This window comes from Bombus affinis, chromosome 4 (assembly GCF_024516045.1).
Source record: "Bombus affinis isolate iyBomAffi1 chromosome 4, iyBomAffi1.2, whole genome shotgun sequence".
Lineage (NCBI taxonomy): Eukaryota > Metazoa > Arthropoda > Insecta > Hymenoptera > Apidae > Bombus > Bombus affinis.
In genome coordinates, this window is record NC_066347.1 from 14,533,198 (window position 1) to 14,550,768 (window position 17,571).

Here is a 17,571-nt window from a genome sequence, read left to right on the forward strand (position 1 = left end):
TAAGAATTAGCTGCAGCTCGAAATTACGCCGTTCTTCCCCAATACATATCTTCGCTAGCGCCAGACGCCTTATAACGAAATATTTTCCTACGTTTCTCAATCACTTTTCATCTATATCTTTTATACGTTAACACAATTATGAATGTAATGTTTAAAAAATAGAGCTGCATAGTAGATATACTCAATTCTACATATATCACGATCATACGAATGGTACCAGGATCGTCAATAACATTTTCATTATCAAAATAAATTTACATTACGATTTATTACTCTTGCATTATTAAATCGTACAATTATTTAATCGCGAATGCGTAAGTAAAAAAATGATAAGATAAAGACAGTGTACGATCTTTGCATCCATTGTACGATATGTACATATTATGCACGTAGCTTCTGGATCGTAGAACACGCGTGCGGACCCGGCAGTCTTGAATGCATCGGTTGCATCGCGCAAACGTGGCCACGAGCGCGCGAAAGAGCGAGAGAAAGAGAAAGAAAGCGAGCAATGCGTTTATAGCGCGTCTGCGTAGTCAGCGGTCGGTTGGCCGGTGCACACCGACTCACGCACGATACACACCGAGGGGAGCAGCGCACGCAGGTCTGCTCTCGGTGCTGGGTAAAACGGAATACCACGACGTAGACCAAGTAACGTTACTGCTCATGCTCAGTAAGATTCCTAGAGCCCGGAGAGCCGAGGCTCGCCCGTGGAATAATTGATCCAATCGAAACTCGCCTCGCTCCCGCCACGTTTTGTGCACTGACGCGACGCTCTTTATGTAAGCTTGCCGCGGTCGCGCATCCCGCTGCCTCGTCCACGATTTTACCGCGGCGACAAACTTCTCGTGTGTTCGTGCCACCGTTCGTAACTTCACAATAGACAGACCCTTCGACGAATCCATTTCGCGGAACGAAAGCCTTGGACGATCCAGAGGAAGATAACCGACGACCAACAACAAGTGTCCTGGTTAAACAGTCCACCACCCTTGCGTCTCTTCGCCCTTGCCACGAGCCACAACCTGTTTTAGCGTACGATCTGCGTAGAAGGTTACGTGTCGCGTTCGCTCGTTCGTTTATCGAAGAAGCTTTATGCCTCGGCGGTATTCGGGCTCGTCGAAGCGCGGGTAGCTAAGGGGACAGGACGCGCGGTCAGGCAACGCCGCTCGATACGCTCGAGTAGCACGAAGACGCGCTTCGGAGGAGCCTGTTGATACTCCGAGACTATGTCGACCCCGAGATGAACGGAACTTTGACGATATATTATAATAAGGACTGTATAAAGGGGGTTCTTCGGTCACTGCCTCGGTGATGATTGCTCAAAGGATATCCACCCCCGCAAGTGTGAAAATATTCACCCTGAGATAAAGGATAACGGATTCATTCAGGAATAACGAATTCGTTCAAACTGCAATTTCTTTAAGATGAATGTGACATTTGATCGATCAGAGGAGCAGTTTGAAAAGACAGGAGCATCCTGATAAGGTTAAGAAGAGACGAGGCGTTAAGCCGAACGAATCAAGGGGGGTCTTAGTGGCGGCAGGATGATGCCTGAGATTCGTAGTGGGGGTGTGGCCCGACACCGACGCGAACGCCTACGTAGAACGTAGACCCGTGATATAGCACGATTCGTGCTATCACGAAACAGTTGGTGAGGTAGAGGCAGTGAAGAGTCGAAGGTGTATGTACCGCCGTGCGGCGCTGTCGTCGCCGCCGCTTGGCTTGCCACCACGGCTGCACCGACGCGACGCCGCCACCACCGCTGCCGGCCACCCCTCGCCTGCTGCTTGCCCGGTTGGTTTACGTTTCTGACAGTGGCCCGAGCGAGCGGTGACAGCCGAGCCAGCAGTCTTCAGTGCGCCGTCGTGCTGTGCGTAGCACCGTTTCTACGTTCTGTGCGCCGTAAATTCTCTTACCGCGTGGTCGGCCAGCTGTCAAACGTGCGACCGACGACCGACTTATCAAACGGACGAGGCGTCGATGCGGCTACCGATAAACACGCAAATTGATCCGATAATTCTCCGCGTCAAGTGTTTTCGTTGCATCGGGACGTGTTTTTCGGTCGACCGATCGATACGATCGTTGTCTTTTTTTTAAGCAAGAGATTAAACAAAAGCGAAATAAACGAGAAAGATCGTACGATCTTTCAAAGTGGATGGATAAAGTAAAATGCGCATCGTTCTGAGAATTTTCTTCTCAAAGTTATCGACCAGCGGATCGTGCCGGGCAGTTTACCCCGCGATCGACGTGTGCACGTAATCGTTCGGACACGCGCGTCGTTTCTCCGAAAACAACAAGACCGATCCCGGGCAGAGGAGGATTTTTCCAATAATCTGTCGCGCTTCGTATATCTCCGCGAATATGACCGAGTTGGCAAAAGAAGCTTTCGCCTCGCGCAACTATCGTCTCGCTGTAGAAATGTACGAGCGTAGCTTGAAGCAGCAGGCGCCGAGTTTTGAAGTGCTCGTTGGCTACGGGGATTCCTTGGCCAAGTGTGGTCGAATCAGAGAATCCATCGGTGTTTACTCGAGATGCTTGTCAGAGGGTTCCGTACTACCAGAGAGATTAAAACATCTGGCGAACGCTTTGCTGGATGAATTGTCTGGAACCGCGATCACGGCCACGGGTTTCAGAAAGAAGATAGAGACGTCGTTCGCGTGTCCCCTTTGCGAGGGAATCTTGTGTCAACCAGTGACCACGAACTGCGGCCATACGTACTGCAAGAATTGCGTAGAACCGGGCAAGAGCTGTCGCGTGTGCGGGCAAAAGATTGTCGCTGTGAGTGAGACGAATGTGCTGGTGCAGAGACTGGTGGAAAAGTGGTGGCCACGCGAGGCAGAAGCCAGCAGGGCAAGACACGAGGGTGACATTTTGATGAAGGAGGGACACCTGGGTCAAGCCCTCGAGAGGTACAACCTCGCAGTTCATCTTGGTGAGTATTTCTTTCAGAATTCGTCTTGCGTCTCGAATCTCGTCTCTGTCTATATGAAGCAGCTCTTCCGTTATTTTTTATATCGTTGTTCGTGACACTTTCCGAGTAATTAATTTTGAGGTGAAAAACCATCTGTATATATGTATACGTAAATAGCGGCTCAAAATTGTACACTTGTATCATAAATCATAATATACTTGGATAAATTGAAGCTACGTGTTTTTTATTTTTTATACAAGAACAAATTTTAAATTCAGCACACTGTCAACAAATTCTATACACGCAACATTTTATTTTCATTTGAAGATTAAACGTAATGTCTCCGTAGTCTTCTTAGATATTACAAAAATATTTATAATTTTTCATTATGCCGTCGTTCTTTTATCAATAGTTCATACAGATTTATCATTTATTTTTAAATGCTTTAAAATTGGGATTGGGATTTTCAACTATCTATATCAGAATACTCGTTTAATCACTGTCGATTAGCTGTTCCGAAAATAAACAGATTAGTATTTACCGAGTTCTTAATTTATAGCGATCAAGTAACAATTTTGTGGATTACTTTTATCTCGATGTAAAGAACGATTTTTCTGCATTGGTATACAGAAGATGGCACGTACACCAAATAAGTTAGAAGACACGTTTCGATTTAGCCGCACGATGTAACTGTAATTGTCCTTTGTCTCCCTTTTTATGCAATCAGCCGCAGAGACACGCGATTTGCGTACAAGAAAAGTTTACTCGTGCTACTAAATTCTCACCAGGGATTACAAAGTAGTTACATAAAGATCATTACGAAACAGCGAATCCGGATAGCGTTACGAACCGCAGAAGATCGAATTAATTTGCATGTTCCGATTTCAAAGATAGCACGATACGCAAAGATAAAAGAACGATCGTTTTAAACGGATTGACTTGAAAGAAAGGGAAGAAAATGATACGGTTCGGTCGGATGCTTTTTAAACTTGACAAAACGTAGCTGGTATTTCATGAATGGTATTTCGTTCGCACATGCGAATATTTACTACGTGCTCAATCTGTGGATAACGTTGGTCGTGTTACTCGCCCATCATAGAAAGTTTTTTTATGACAGAAACGCATTCCACGTTTTTACAAATAACGCCGTAAATCATATGCACTCGGACGATCCTCTTTGTTCCGCGCATGAATTACTGACATACCGCGTCTTCTTTCGCCTCGTCGTTTAAACTCATTGACCATTCGAATGTCCGAGGAACGGATTTTATTCTTTCATATTCTTGACCGCTCAATTTTTCTCTTTTACTCTCGTAAAAGAGTGCTCGAGAAAGATGGTTTATGACAGAAATTCATAAGTACAGTTAGCATAAAGGTAAGAAAAATTCTAAATAGCATGTCCGCAGGTTTTTGTGTACTTCTTGAAAATAATATACATTTATCAGCAGCTGTTAAGATATTTTTAACTTACGATGTTTAAAATAAGTAGAGACTTTGGTATAGAGTGAATCAGATGTCTAAAAATAAGCTGATTACTCAGTGTTTTATTTAATTTGAATACACGGTGGACTTGAACTGTCTTGAACTTCCAAAGCAACAAATTTCTGTTTCTCGGGTATTAAAGTTTCGTAAAAATTGTCGTGCCTGTATCGGTCAAATTTATAAGTTTATTAGCCTTTGTTCGAAGAGTAAACGCGCCTAAATAAACATTCGGCTACTCGATTTAACTTATAGTGATCCGCGTAGAAAGGTATTCGCGAGGAAGGGCAAATGCAGTTCTTATTCTTGCGTCTCGCATACGTGGATTTTAATCGCCCCGATTCAAGTTCTGGTTGACGACCTCAATGCGCGTCCTTTGTTCAGATTCCCAGACGTCGGAACGTCTCGTAGACTCGTTTCTATTTTTTAATCCATGACGTTATGCTATAATCATCGTAGGTCTCGACTTTGCGACAATCGTCGAGTCAGGATGTTTTCGATCGTAGTAAAAGATATGTATGAAGTTTCTCAATTTATGTGAACGCTGCTTAATACGAATTGACTAATTCCATTTTTAAATTCTTTTCAATGGGTGGTATATTGTTTCGATTATTTTTTCAGAAATATTTGAAAAACATATTTTCCTCTCCAAATTTTATTGTTTAATAGCGTCTTTACGTTATTCTGTTTGTTATTTATACCTTTTAACGTAATAGTGGAATTACAAAATGTATGATACCTGAAATTTTTCCAATAGTATCCCCTCAAAAAGGAAATCGATTCTTATGAACATGTTCATTCGAACCGTATCAAGGATGCACATACATTCACCTCTAATCCGCAACGTTACTCTAAAAATAAATGACGAGTAATGATCGATTTATTTTATGTAACCTATTCGATCTATTGTCACCAATATACTTTATATATATATGCTTCATAAAAATTAATAAATAAGCAAACGTAAAATTAACGATTAAATTCACGATTCTCCGTAATGGTACAATGTACATATAAATAGATTTCCAAAAGAAAAGAAAATACGTCCGCGGAAAAATTAAGCGAACCATTCGAAGTCGTCAAAATGCACCGTTCTGAATTTTATTAATATTATCGATTCGCTAAATTTCTTTCTAATTAACAAACGCTCAATTTACGCTGCATTTCTTCTGAAGAAGACGTTTCGAACGTAGCGAGCGCAAATACACCGTGGTGAAACCCTGTTGAAGGAATTCTCCCGCGAAGATAAAGCGGCGGCTGCAGCAGGCAGGTAAAGCGATTCTCTCGATCCCACTGGAAAGAATAACTGAATCGATCGCATTCCTTCTCCCTCTTCGGTGCATGCCGAGTGCACCGAACGGTCTCGCGCGTGGAAAGGGAGAGACGGCTACGTTCGAATGCGAAGACGACGACGTCGGTAAGTTCACGGCCAGTCTGAGGCGGTTCTTATATAACGCGGGTACGTGAGAGAGAAAGAGGAGGAAAGGGAGACGAGCAAAGACAAGGGAAAAAAAGAGAGAGAGAGAGAGAGAGAGAGAGAGAGAGAGAGAGAGAGAGAGAGCGAACGTCGGGATTATTCCGAACGTCGCGTCGCATCGGTCCGTTCGGTGGGACACGGTGCATGTACCGCGAACACAAAGACTTTCTGCATGGAACAAACCGACTCATCCACGGAAAATCTAGCGTATCGCGTATACGCGTTAATTTGAAACGAACGCGACACGTGCCGCGAGATGATCGTTTGCACGCGAAGTAATTTCGGTACAACGCATTTTCGAAATTCCTTAACGCTGGATAAAATCGGACAAATGGTCGAAATAACCGGATCTCGGATTCTCATTGTTCTGGCTGTTGCTAAAAATACGCAGACGCCTTTGGCCAAGTCAATGTTGACTTTTAATAAGACACAGATATGATCCTGTTTACGAACTGGCTCATTTAGTTGATTATTAGTGGATGTCGTGTTACGTATGTAGCGGTTTGTAGTCAACTGAATTAATTTTCTGACGAAATTAAACAATAACTTGAAAGGATTATCTTTATTATGTATTTGTATATATATTTTTTTTAATTGCAGAATATTTAGCTACACATTATAGATCGGTATAGTTCCGATGTAGAAGAAAATAAGTGCATAGGTGTTACGTATGTATGTAGATTGTTAGTGGAAGGAATAAGCAATGTGAATGAATGCGAATACATATTTTCAGAGATGGCGATGAACTAGGAGTGGCTAATGAATATCGTAGAAGATAGAAAACATGTAAGGATTGATATTTCCCACCAATCTTCCCAGGGATGTTGTACAAGAGCAGAGAGAAAAAGATGCTTTTCTTATTTAAATGTATTTTTAGGGATAAAGACTTAAAAAATTTGTATTTTTTAAATAGGGAATTAATTCATATTTGAAATAACAAAACATCTCTATTGTGTTACTATTTAGAACAACTGTTAATTTATGATACATAATTAAAAAGGAGCAGACATGGAAAACACTTTTTTATGTTTTCGAACATGATGGTTGAATACTAGCGAAGAATATTAAGCCTCAATTGTCTCGTTGTGATAGCATCTTCGTTCATTCGTAAGCGAAATAAAATAGATAATACAATAATGTTATATAATGGTAATTATATAACTTTTATTTAGTAAATTTTTTTAATATATAAACTTTTATATAACATTATCGCGCAACTTACGATAAGAATAGCTATCTTTTCGCTGTTTCCGCTCTCTCTTTTTATTAAAGCAATTATCAAATGTACTCGCGTAGGGAAGAGGGAGAGTTACAATATTTTACCTCTTCAAATTCAGTGTCAATATTGTTAGAAGAAATACGTGACTTTCAGATTTTTAGTAAGATCTTTAGGTATGTTGCTCTGTTCCTCTAAAATTGTGGAAAAAATCCCCGAGTCTTAAACTTTTGATAGAAAATTGGCGTGAGCCATTAAATTATGGAAAGTGGAATTTTGTACAGTGATTCATTTTTGTTTTATCGTTTTATCATTTTTCTTGCGATCTAAGTACATATTAACAACTAAGAAATGAAGTTCCCGACTTTTTTCTAGAATTAAAGTTTGAAAGCGTGTTCGCTATTTCCCTAATAATCTAAATAACCTGCTTTGAGCTGAATTGAGAGAATAGACCAACGAGTAGTCGATAATAACTTAAGATATAACACGGATGCGACTCTAAACCGCCAGTTAAAGAAGAAAAGGGGAATAAAGTAATGACAAATTTTTGTTGCAATCAAGTGACTTTTACGGAGAAAGAAACATGTACTCGTAATACTAAGTATCTTTAGTACATGTATAAAACATTGGCGGCATTTAAATGTTACTTCTCAATCAAGGGGAAAAGAAACAGTGTACGATAATAATCTATCATGATCGTGCTTAAAGGAGAGAAAAAAACCACACTGATTCAGCAAATACAAATTTATTTGTTGCATTTTAAAATAAGGTGTTGCGAGAAAAGTATTCAGTATAATCGTTGGACGTGTCGCGCGCTCTAATAATTAGTTACCTGTTACGTTATGTAGAAGACGAAATAAAAAAAGAAGCAGGAAAATTTAAGAATAATCCTAATAGAATGGATTCCTGCAATGCTTCAGAGAATTAAAGAATCGATCTGTCGTTATTTAAAGATAAACCAAGTATTAACATTTCAGATTTCAGATTTCAAGAGATTCTTTCAGGTCTGATGTAACATCCTGATTGAATTCTCTAAAAGTATACGTAACGTAATCCAAGGGACTTAAAAAAGAAAATTATAGCAGATTTCTGCACAATATATATGCACATATTACATACTTTATATACGTGAATGAAATTGTAAAACAAAATGAACCTAAATTTTAATAAATCCATTATTTATCTATATCGTAGGAATAAAATAAGATAGATCTCTTTATTTGCTGGTATTATTGATTAAAAATTGAATTATCGTTTATATGCTGATAAATTGCTTCCATTTCCAGGAACGTACAATATAGTCGTAAGCGATTCTTATTTTCATATACACTCTGTCCGTACCACGGGATCTTCTGTGTAAAAGATAATCTACGATGATGAAGATAACGAGGACGATCTCGGCAAGGACGATTAGTCATGGAGCATGGATTACGTGTTATCGCGACTACGCGTCATTGTTCTTGGTAATCGTTTGCCAACGGTATCAGAAAGAGAAGTTCCACGGTTTGTGAAGTACCACCGTGAGAAAACGCGCGGCGAACATCTGTTGCCACTTTATGAAGCAACGCTTCGACGGAACTTTTCATTCCGTCGAACAGAATTCAATTTTCTCTATGTTGCATACTCGCGACTTTACCGTATAATCTTTCTAATAATTTTCTAATTATAGCGTTATCTTTCTATATCTGAGAGCTTAATAAATTGGAAGAGCGTCGTACATTTCATTCGAAAAAGTTAAATTGATTTGGTAGATGTTAAAACATAAACGCATTTAAGAAATTTAATTTAGTAATATAGGTAATCAATTTAGTTACGTAACGTAAGAAAAGAAAATATGCGATAGTGTTTTGCAACATGTTTACAGGTATGTCTCAACTTGAGACACGTAATCTCTTTAACCTCTAGGATACTAATCTTTAGCAAAGCGCATTAAGAGGCATTGTTTAACCAAATTCGTAGATTCTATTTAGAACTCGGAAATTATATAATATATAATACGGATACCATAAATGTCGGCGTCAACGAAAATACGATTTGACATTAGAAACATCGGCAAATCTATTGCAAAAGCTTTCCTATAGACGTTCTTTGTTTCTTTATTTCATTATATAAAATTCGCAAATTCGCTCTTTCGTTCCAAATTATCATCGCAATCCAAATAATGAAACGCAGTAACTTTGGTCAAAGTATCATGTAGCAGAGAAATATTGTACGAATCGAAGCGAATCGATCGGGGCAAAGCGAATTCGTGAAACAATATGCAGGTATTATTTCGAGTGGTGTGTCAAGCTAGAAATATGCTGCGTTCTATAAAAGGAGCTTTCCGTGTATGCCCCGAACCAGTGATGCTGAACACTGTACCGTGTGATGTGTAGCGCGCTTTTAATTTATTCCCGAGACACGACACACGATGGCTAATGGCCACGATGAACCATCGTATGGTCATATACTGGACAGAGTCGACCTGTGGATCGCTGGTATGCAGTCAAAATTACGTAAGCGCCAACGACGCAGAAACTAAATTTAAAGAAGCAAAAACGAATCGCGTAGTCGAAGGCATAAGTCATTTGCGAGTGGTTGTTCCGAGAGCTTATTTGCTTGGTTGCACCTGCACCATCCACCTGGCTTTTCGTTCAGTCGTGCACGCTTTAATTTCCCCTCTTCATCAAACGAGCAAGGAACGAAACTCGTCTTGAACTCCTTCGAAGACGTTGCGTGCACGCCAAATCGATTTTGTCTTACAATTAGTCCATTTTAGTATAATCGGTTGTGAACGAAGTTGATACGACTATGATAATTTCTCTTCTTTATTTTTGTGCGAAATTGTACAATTTTTGTAATCCTCTGTTCTTTTTATTTTCTCGACGATAAGAACATGGTTTGATATTATATAATCGGTTATTGATGTGGCAGAATACTTGGAAGATTCTTTATCTCAATAACGTTATCTCGCGTTCCTAGAAGTAGATCAATAAATCAGATATCAGCAAACGAAACTTTATTTCTATCGGAAGTAATTTGTATATGATTATGTGATACGTTTAAAATATGTAAGTACATTTATCTATTGAAATGAGTTCATTATTTCGAGAGTTATATAATCATGTAAAATTCTTTATACGTATTATAAATCATAAGATAATTGCTTTTCGCCAATTGTTTTATGCGGTGTAATTTATTTTCTAATTGAGCAGCCAAACGACCGGCAGTATTTTATTCGAGAAAAGAAAATAGCTATGAAAATCGTGCTGTTTAATTAAATAGGTTAATTTAAATGAAATAAATTATTTTTTTCTTAAATCTCAATTGATTAACGATTGGAACTGACCTACCTTGAATATTTAATATAGCGCTATACAACGTATATTTAATATTTCACGATCGAATGAAATGAACAAAAGAAACTAATCATAGTTATCTATGATTTGAGTTACAAAAGGCAATTACGTTCGCATGTAGTTTTAGTAAAGGAAGCTAATTACTATTTACATTTCATCGCGTGAGGAAAGAATGCTTCTCAGCAATCATACTCTAATTAAAACGAATCATTTGCATACGAGTCGCCGCGAACGTTGCCGCGTGAAATGTTCAAATTACTATTGTCTCCCGTTAGTTGTGATAAGATTGATCGATTGTTGTTAGATCGAAGGAAAAGAAATTGTTCGTGAATTTTAAGGAAGATACATAACGAAAAGCATTTGCCAAGAGTGACCATTGTCTTGCGAGTATTTTCGTGAAGAATCGTGGTATCTCTTTTCTGCAAAGTGAGCTATAATTATCGTTCAAATGGATGCTGTACACTTTATGCGTATAGCATGTGCTCGTGGCACGTCCGATGACAGACGAGAACAACGGAGAATGGTTTCACGTTTTTTCACGGAAAACATATTATTTCGAAGCAGAAAAATTATACGGAACGTGAGATATTTGATATAGGAACAAAACTGACGATAAAATGCGAAGAGAACAATGACATATCAGAAATAAATATTTGATTGCTTTTTATCTAAATACGAAGGAAAAGTATTTAATGCAAAACTCGAATAAATAAAATTTAACTTCAGATAATCTTGTCCCTTTAAAGTACGAAACAACAATTCTAAAGAGATAACGATAGCACTAACAAGATCTACTTTTAGCAACAATAATAACGACAGTCATTGAAGAACATATATAAAATAAATATAAATATAAAATATCGTGCAAGATTGAAAGATCGAATATCACAAAGAGATTACGAATGACATACTTTTTACGATTTCTTACAGAACTAATTTTGTTGTAATTATTAATTTTGTACAATTACTGACTGATTGCCATCGTTGAAGAATTATCTTTATAAAATACGGATTAAGCGAATTAAGTTATTGATAAAACAAATGATTACTAAAGTTATCTGAAGGAATCTCTACATCAGTTTTAAGAAGTCTCATAACTCCACTTGAAAACAAGTTCATCTCCCTGAAAAAATTATCTTTCGTCCCACTTTTGTCACACAAAATATCATCTTATATCATTCTATGTTACTTATCTATTTATATATAAATAGAAATAAAACTACAAAAAGGAAATTCGTCGTTTGGATTTGACAGTTTAATTTTAAACGACAGAGGAAACATCGTAATTCTGTAAAGGTGTAAGCATAGGTTTATTATGTAATAACAATAATCAATCTTGATACGTTTATCGTACGTTTACTTTCCTTTTCTCTGTCTCTGCTCTCCCTCTTTCGCGGTTGATAAGCAGTACAAGATTACTACGTCGTTCCCACGGACTTTGTTGCACGTAAAGTAAACACGAGCACGTTCTCGATGGCTATTGTTCGCGAAATCGTGGATCGTGTGAGAACTGACTGTATCTTCGCGGCCGAGAGAGCGTCGATCCGCGTAAATCGTGTTCTTTGTTCCAATTCGTGTAGGGAATAACGTATCAGGAATAGTACACAGTAAATGTCTATTTTTATTGAGATGTTTTTCTCGCTCGTTGATAGGATTTCTAGGAATGAAGCTGGCGAATAGTTACGTAGGTGATTTATGACAGGATGATTCGCTTTTTAGGTCACTTTGTGCTCGGGACATGTTAAACGCGAGGAAACGTAAAAATATAAAAAAGAAGACTAAAGAATTTTAGTAAAAGATACATACATACATACATACATACATATATATAGTTCTAATTCGTTCATTAAACCGTAATCTTTCATTGGCTATTTATTTATTAGTTTGATTTAAATTACAGCCTTTAGAGAAGCGTATTTCGACGTTGAATTATTTGCTATGATCAGTCTGTTACTATAGTTTGTATCATTTAATTTTATAGTCTGATGAAAGTTCACTTCTGATTTTGTTCTAGTTTCGATACCCAACGGATTATCAGAAGTCTTTCTAAAAAAATTGTGTAAACCATCTGCTGTAATTAGTTCTCACATACGCATTTCTTTACCACAATATTATTCTATCCGCTAAATATAAGATCAATGTACAATGGTTCTCTGTTATTGTGCAAACATTTGTTACGATCAACATATTTCTATAGTTCTAATCTATATTTAGACTGCAGGCTAACGTTCGATGATTGTTTTTTGTATCGAATCGCTTGCTGCAATCAATCAACTGCTACGGTTTCGCTCCATTTCCATATATTAAGTAAACATTCAACGAGGGTTGTCCACGATAATTGAATTCCTTATTGCAAATCAATTTCACTGTTATTTTAGAATTGTTTTCAAGAAATAACAAACTTTTATATAAACGGAAATATAAATAGTTTATTTATGATATCAAATAATACATTTTCTATTTACATGTACATTAATATTTCGATATATGTATAGTCGAATATTATGTATGTTTCGCCAATTTTCCCATTTAATTCATCGCATTTAGTACAAAATTCCAAGCGTTTCTACGACATACAATTCGCAAGCCGATTCACTCGTTCTCCATTTACTCCACGCACGCTGCGCCTTCCATAGAAAGCGGGAATCGTGTTCGAGGCTCAATTTCACGCGTTTCTTCGCTCCAGTTCCCGAGCAGCTCTTTGCAGCCATTTCTCACAATACGAGACACGAGAGAATCGTTGGCTGAACTCGACGTTGCTCCTGGAACCGCGTATTTCATTTCAGGGTCTTGAGTAGAGCGTATGTATCAAACTAAAGCAGGAAGCTGGGTGAGTTTGAATTAAGAAACCCGATGATTTTAGATGAATTAAGAAACCCAACCCTTTGACGACATGCTGACTTTGAGAAACGAATATAACGCACTGAAGAGATATAACGAAAAGATACAAGTCTTTGACGTACTCTACGTTGGGTATACATATTGTTGGTGGTTTATAACAGTCGGTAGAAGCGAACGTTTTTATTAGACTAACATCTTTAATCCGCTTATACTTTTTGGATGGCATACATGTGTCATGTGTTTGTTTAGAACGTGACATATGTTGCTTAAATATTCGGAGTAAAAGTATGAAATGTGTGTTTCGATTTCTCTGAACTTTGTAACGTTGTAAGACGCAGATAGAAGGAGAAGCAGTAACGAAAAGAAATATTGATCAAATTTTTGAAATTTCTCTCCACATTGACGATAGGAATTTAATAGAATTCGATAGTACGAATCGATTGGAAATAAAAATGACAAATGTAATGTTACGTTAACGCGATGTTGCTTCTCACTGGGTCAATGTATTTTTAATACAAACACAATAACGCATTAATCAAATCGAGGCTATCTATGTAAATAAATTACTGCGTCCAAAGTACTATTATATTAGTAACCTGACGCCGTTATTCGTTGGTATATCTTACAATTTCGTTACATCAACTACGATAACTACCTATATGTTTTGTCCGTGGTATCGGTCGAGGAACGAATCAAGGCACGCGGAACTTCATCGAGCCGCGAGTCGGAGCGAGTCGGCCGCGCGTGTATGGACCCTTGCCAAATTCGGCACGCTTTGCTCCTTCTTACCTTTATCTCGGTTGGAAAGGCGGCGGCGGGAGGACGTGGCCGCGAATTCTAAAGAGCGCCAGGGACCAAGGACGCACCCGTGGTGTTCAAGTGATTCGCAAAGAGAGCAACGGGAACGCGACACAGTCGTGTCAGGGCCACGATCAACCGGAGGCCGAGCAGCCGACAATGGAAACGAGGACTCGCGAATTTCGCGACCGTCTCCTCCTCTATAAATATTAATCTTTTGTATCCGGCTTTCAACGTCGATCAACGCGATCTTTGCGTTTCGAGAAGCTTTTCTAGTTCGAGTAACGGGAATTCTTCTCTGGCTGCACCTTTGCCTCGTTCTGGCTATCAAGGTTCATTTATGAGATTTATGTTTTCGAATTAATCTCTTATCGTTGAATCTTGGAGTACTTGCCTCACGCGTTATGGAATGTTTTGGAGTAACCCTTAACTATGACTGTGCAATTTTGTTCCAGTCCGTTTGTGTTCGTTCTTTTTATCGATCGGAAAAAGATACGTATGAAAACATTTACATACTTTCTATAATTAATTACGGTGGTGAATGAACGAAAGATAAAAATGATTTTATGTGTCAGAAAACGTATGTAAAGTGTATATATTGGCTTGGCAAGTAAGTGATTGCGGATTTTGTCATTAGCTGGTATTGACAAAACCCGCAATCACTTAGTTGCCAAGCCAATATATCAAGCAAACGATTATACTCGATAATTGAAAACGCATATGTCCTTCGTAGCGAAATAATCAATCGAATGATTATTTAATTAGTTAGAACGTCGATATGAAACAATCTCCATGAAAGCATACGGAAACCGTTATTAAGTTACCTATTCCCTTATACGAAAATACAAATCCGTAAACGCTCGTCAAGCGAATCCTATGTATCGAGTCGTGGAATAAAAATTGTTTGAAATAGTTAGCAATGCAGGTATTCGCTGCGCGATCAGCAAATAGAACGTCGATCTGCAATCGCACGAAAATATCGTTCGATATACGAAAAGAGTGAGTCGTTTCTTCGGAACGTATTTTCGTGGTATGTGCCCATGCGCACGTATGTACGTTGGAGCATGAAAATACGGTCTGACTCATTTGGTTTTCCTAATGAGATTTTCACGATACGACGATAACTTACATAAGTTTCCCACTGCGACGTTGCGACTGATACGTAATTTCTTTCGTCGTAAAAACATATGATAAGCCCTTAAGAATGCGACACATATTTTCTTGCGAGAAGAGTTTCCTCCAAAACTCGCTACTCTACAGCCATTTTTCTGTAATCTTCGTGAAAGTCACTATAGCTGCAATCTCGTATTAAATTGTTTACAAATTTTCTTGCTACGATCACAACATATAAGACACGATATTTATGTAAGACTTTACATAATAGAACGTACGAAGACGTATTCAGATAGGCACAAGGATTAATCGATGCGGATTGATTTAAGAATGACAACATTGACGTGCATATCTTTCGATATATCTGGCATAAATGTTATAATATTTAAAAAAATAACAAAATCGAAGAGGATTAATGGCTTTTAAAGGCGCTGATTATCCTATCGAAACGAGAAAGTGTAGCATAAATTTATAAAAGAATTTGTACCTCCTCTTTTAAAGAATCAAATTCCGTGACATTTTTTTAATTGGGATATATGCTAATTAGGTCATATATAAAACTTCGCACTACGTTTTAATATTATTTTCCGAAAACAACGATCTACCCACAACCAATCAAACGAAAAATATCAGTCGACATAGATTCGTAAATAAATCGTTTGAATATCACTGTAGAAAACTACTTTCCACTTTACACGTTGGTGCAAAGAAAGGATCATGCCAACGACATTTCGCCACCTCATCGTCGTGCAGTCAACGAGGCAGCGCGCATTCTGACTCATTTTGTTTTCTCAATAAGTTTGTCACGTCCCTACAAATAGCATTATGTAAACCTGTAACACATCTCGTATATGATATTTTCTTGCGTGGATCGCTCTTTGATGTACAGTAGCGCGCAAAAGTATTGGGACAAATGTATGCAACTTTAAGTTTAGTCCATCGATCTTAAGAATATTAGGTACCCTACAGTGATTATAGGTGACCAATCATTGTTACCATTGTTACGTTGGAAAACAAATTAATTTGTAACTAGTTATGGTTTAGAGTAGAAACTGTTGCAAGATCTGCAGATATCTAATGGTTTTGAACTTTTCATAAATATAAACAAAACGTGCCACTTCATAGAGAAATTATTGTAATAAAAATTAAGAAGAAAAAGTTTGTCCGTGATAACAACGTATCCAGTTAGTATGTAAGATATTTTTAACCTACATATGTCAATCAGTGTTTCGAAAGAATGATTACAACATAATATTATTTGTCGATTTCTGCAGTAGTACCTACATTGGCGTAGGACGATAATCGTTCTGTTCAGTTAATATAAAATTTAACTAATAAACTAACATTTAACTAATAAATTCAGTATAAATCCAAAATACAAAAGTCATATTAATCTGAAAGATATAAAAAAAAGTGTGATTCTGTTGGTGTTAAGAAACAACTCAGATCGCATATGATAAAACGCCGTGACATTCTTTCCATCGTTGTGCTTTCCAATGTATGTACGTAATTCGAAGGCGTACGTATAATAATCTCGACGCTGCAAACACACCTATCATATTTATTTTATCGACGCTCGATTCGTTTAATTGCCATGACATAAATTGTGCTAGCTCGCAAGAAAGTTCAAAACTTTTGCACGCCACTGTATCTTACGCATTATCCGCAGTTCACTAACTGTCATCTCGGCTCATAGGCAATTTTCGGATCACATGCATTCGATTATCTTGCTGTAACATCGTCCATAACGCGACGACGCTGTGTTATTCTCCCGTATCCACAAATACCCTCGAAAGATATTCGATTTCTTCGATTTTCAGGACTTCGGTGATGCAAGACAAGAAATGAAATAAATTTTGGGCATCTTTAACCAACGTTTGCCGGTTGATACTATTGTAAGCGCGGTTTATTTTTGCTGTAATAAAGTTGGATGGCAAAACAGCGATCAGGAGGAAAAGATTCGAGACGCTCGTCGAGATTCCGTCTTCGAAAGTGGGTCGCGACCTCGATTCCGCTTCGATGGTACCCATCCGTCAATCGAAACTGCGATTGTCTCTGCCGCTTTCGTTCTATTACAAATAAACTATCCGCTCGTTCGCTGTTTCTTGTTATTGATATTTTCAGCCCTTTTGTTCGTTGCATCGGAAAGTTGTTCATTTAGATTTCGAGGACGTGTAATGTACCGAAGCGTCGAACGTTTCGTGGTATTGTATTTGCTTTCGTAACGTTCACAGCGATTGTTATGCTCTTGTGTTTGTTTTTATGCTGAGTCGGCTTTTTGCGACAGATCTCATTCGAGGATTAAGTTTAAATACTTGAGGCATGCAAAATGTATTTAAAAAGATATAATTACAAAGATCACATGTAGGTAATTAGAAATTTCAAATAAAATTCTTTAACG

At 38.1% G+C, this 17,571-nt stretch overlaps 1 protein-coding gene across 1 annotated transcript in view; it reads left to right on the forward strand.

Moving 5' to 3' along the window:
• Window positions 1–435: 435 nt before the first annotated feature.
• The window catches only part of LOC126915536 (LON peptidase N-terminal domain and RING finger protein 1), a 64,652-nt gene continuing 47,516 nt past the window's right edge, over window positions 436–17,571 (forward strand). The window contains exon 1 of the mRNA XM_050720283.1: window positions 436–2,929. Within this exon, the coding sequence (XP_050576240.1) occupies window positions 2,359–2,929 (571 nt within the window). The 5' untranslated portion in view covers window positions 436–2,358. The remainder of the gene's footprint in view (window positions 2,930–17,571) is intronic.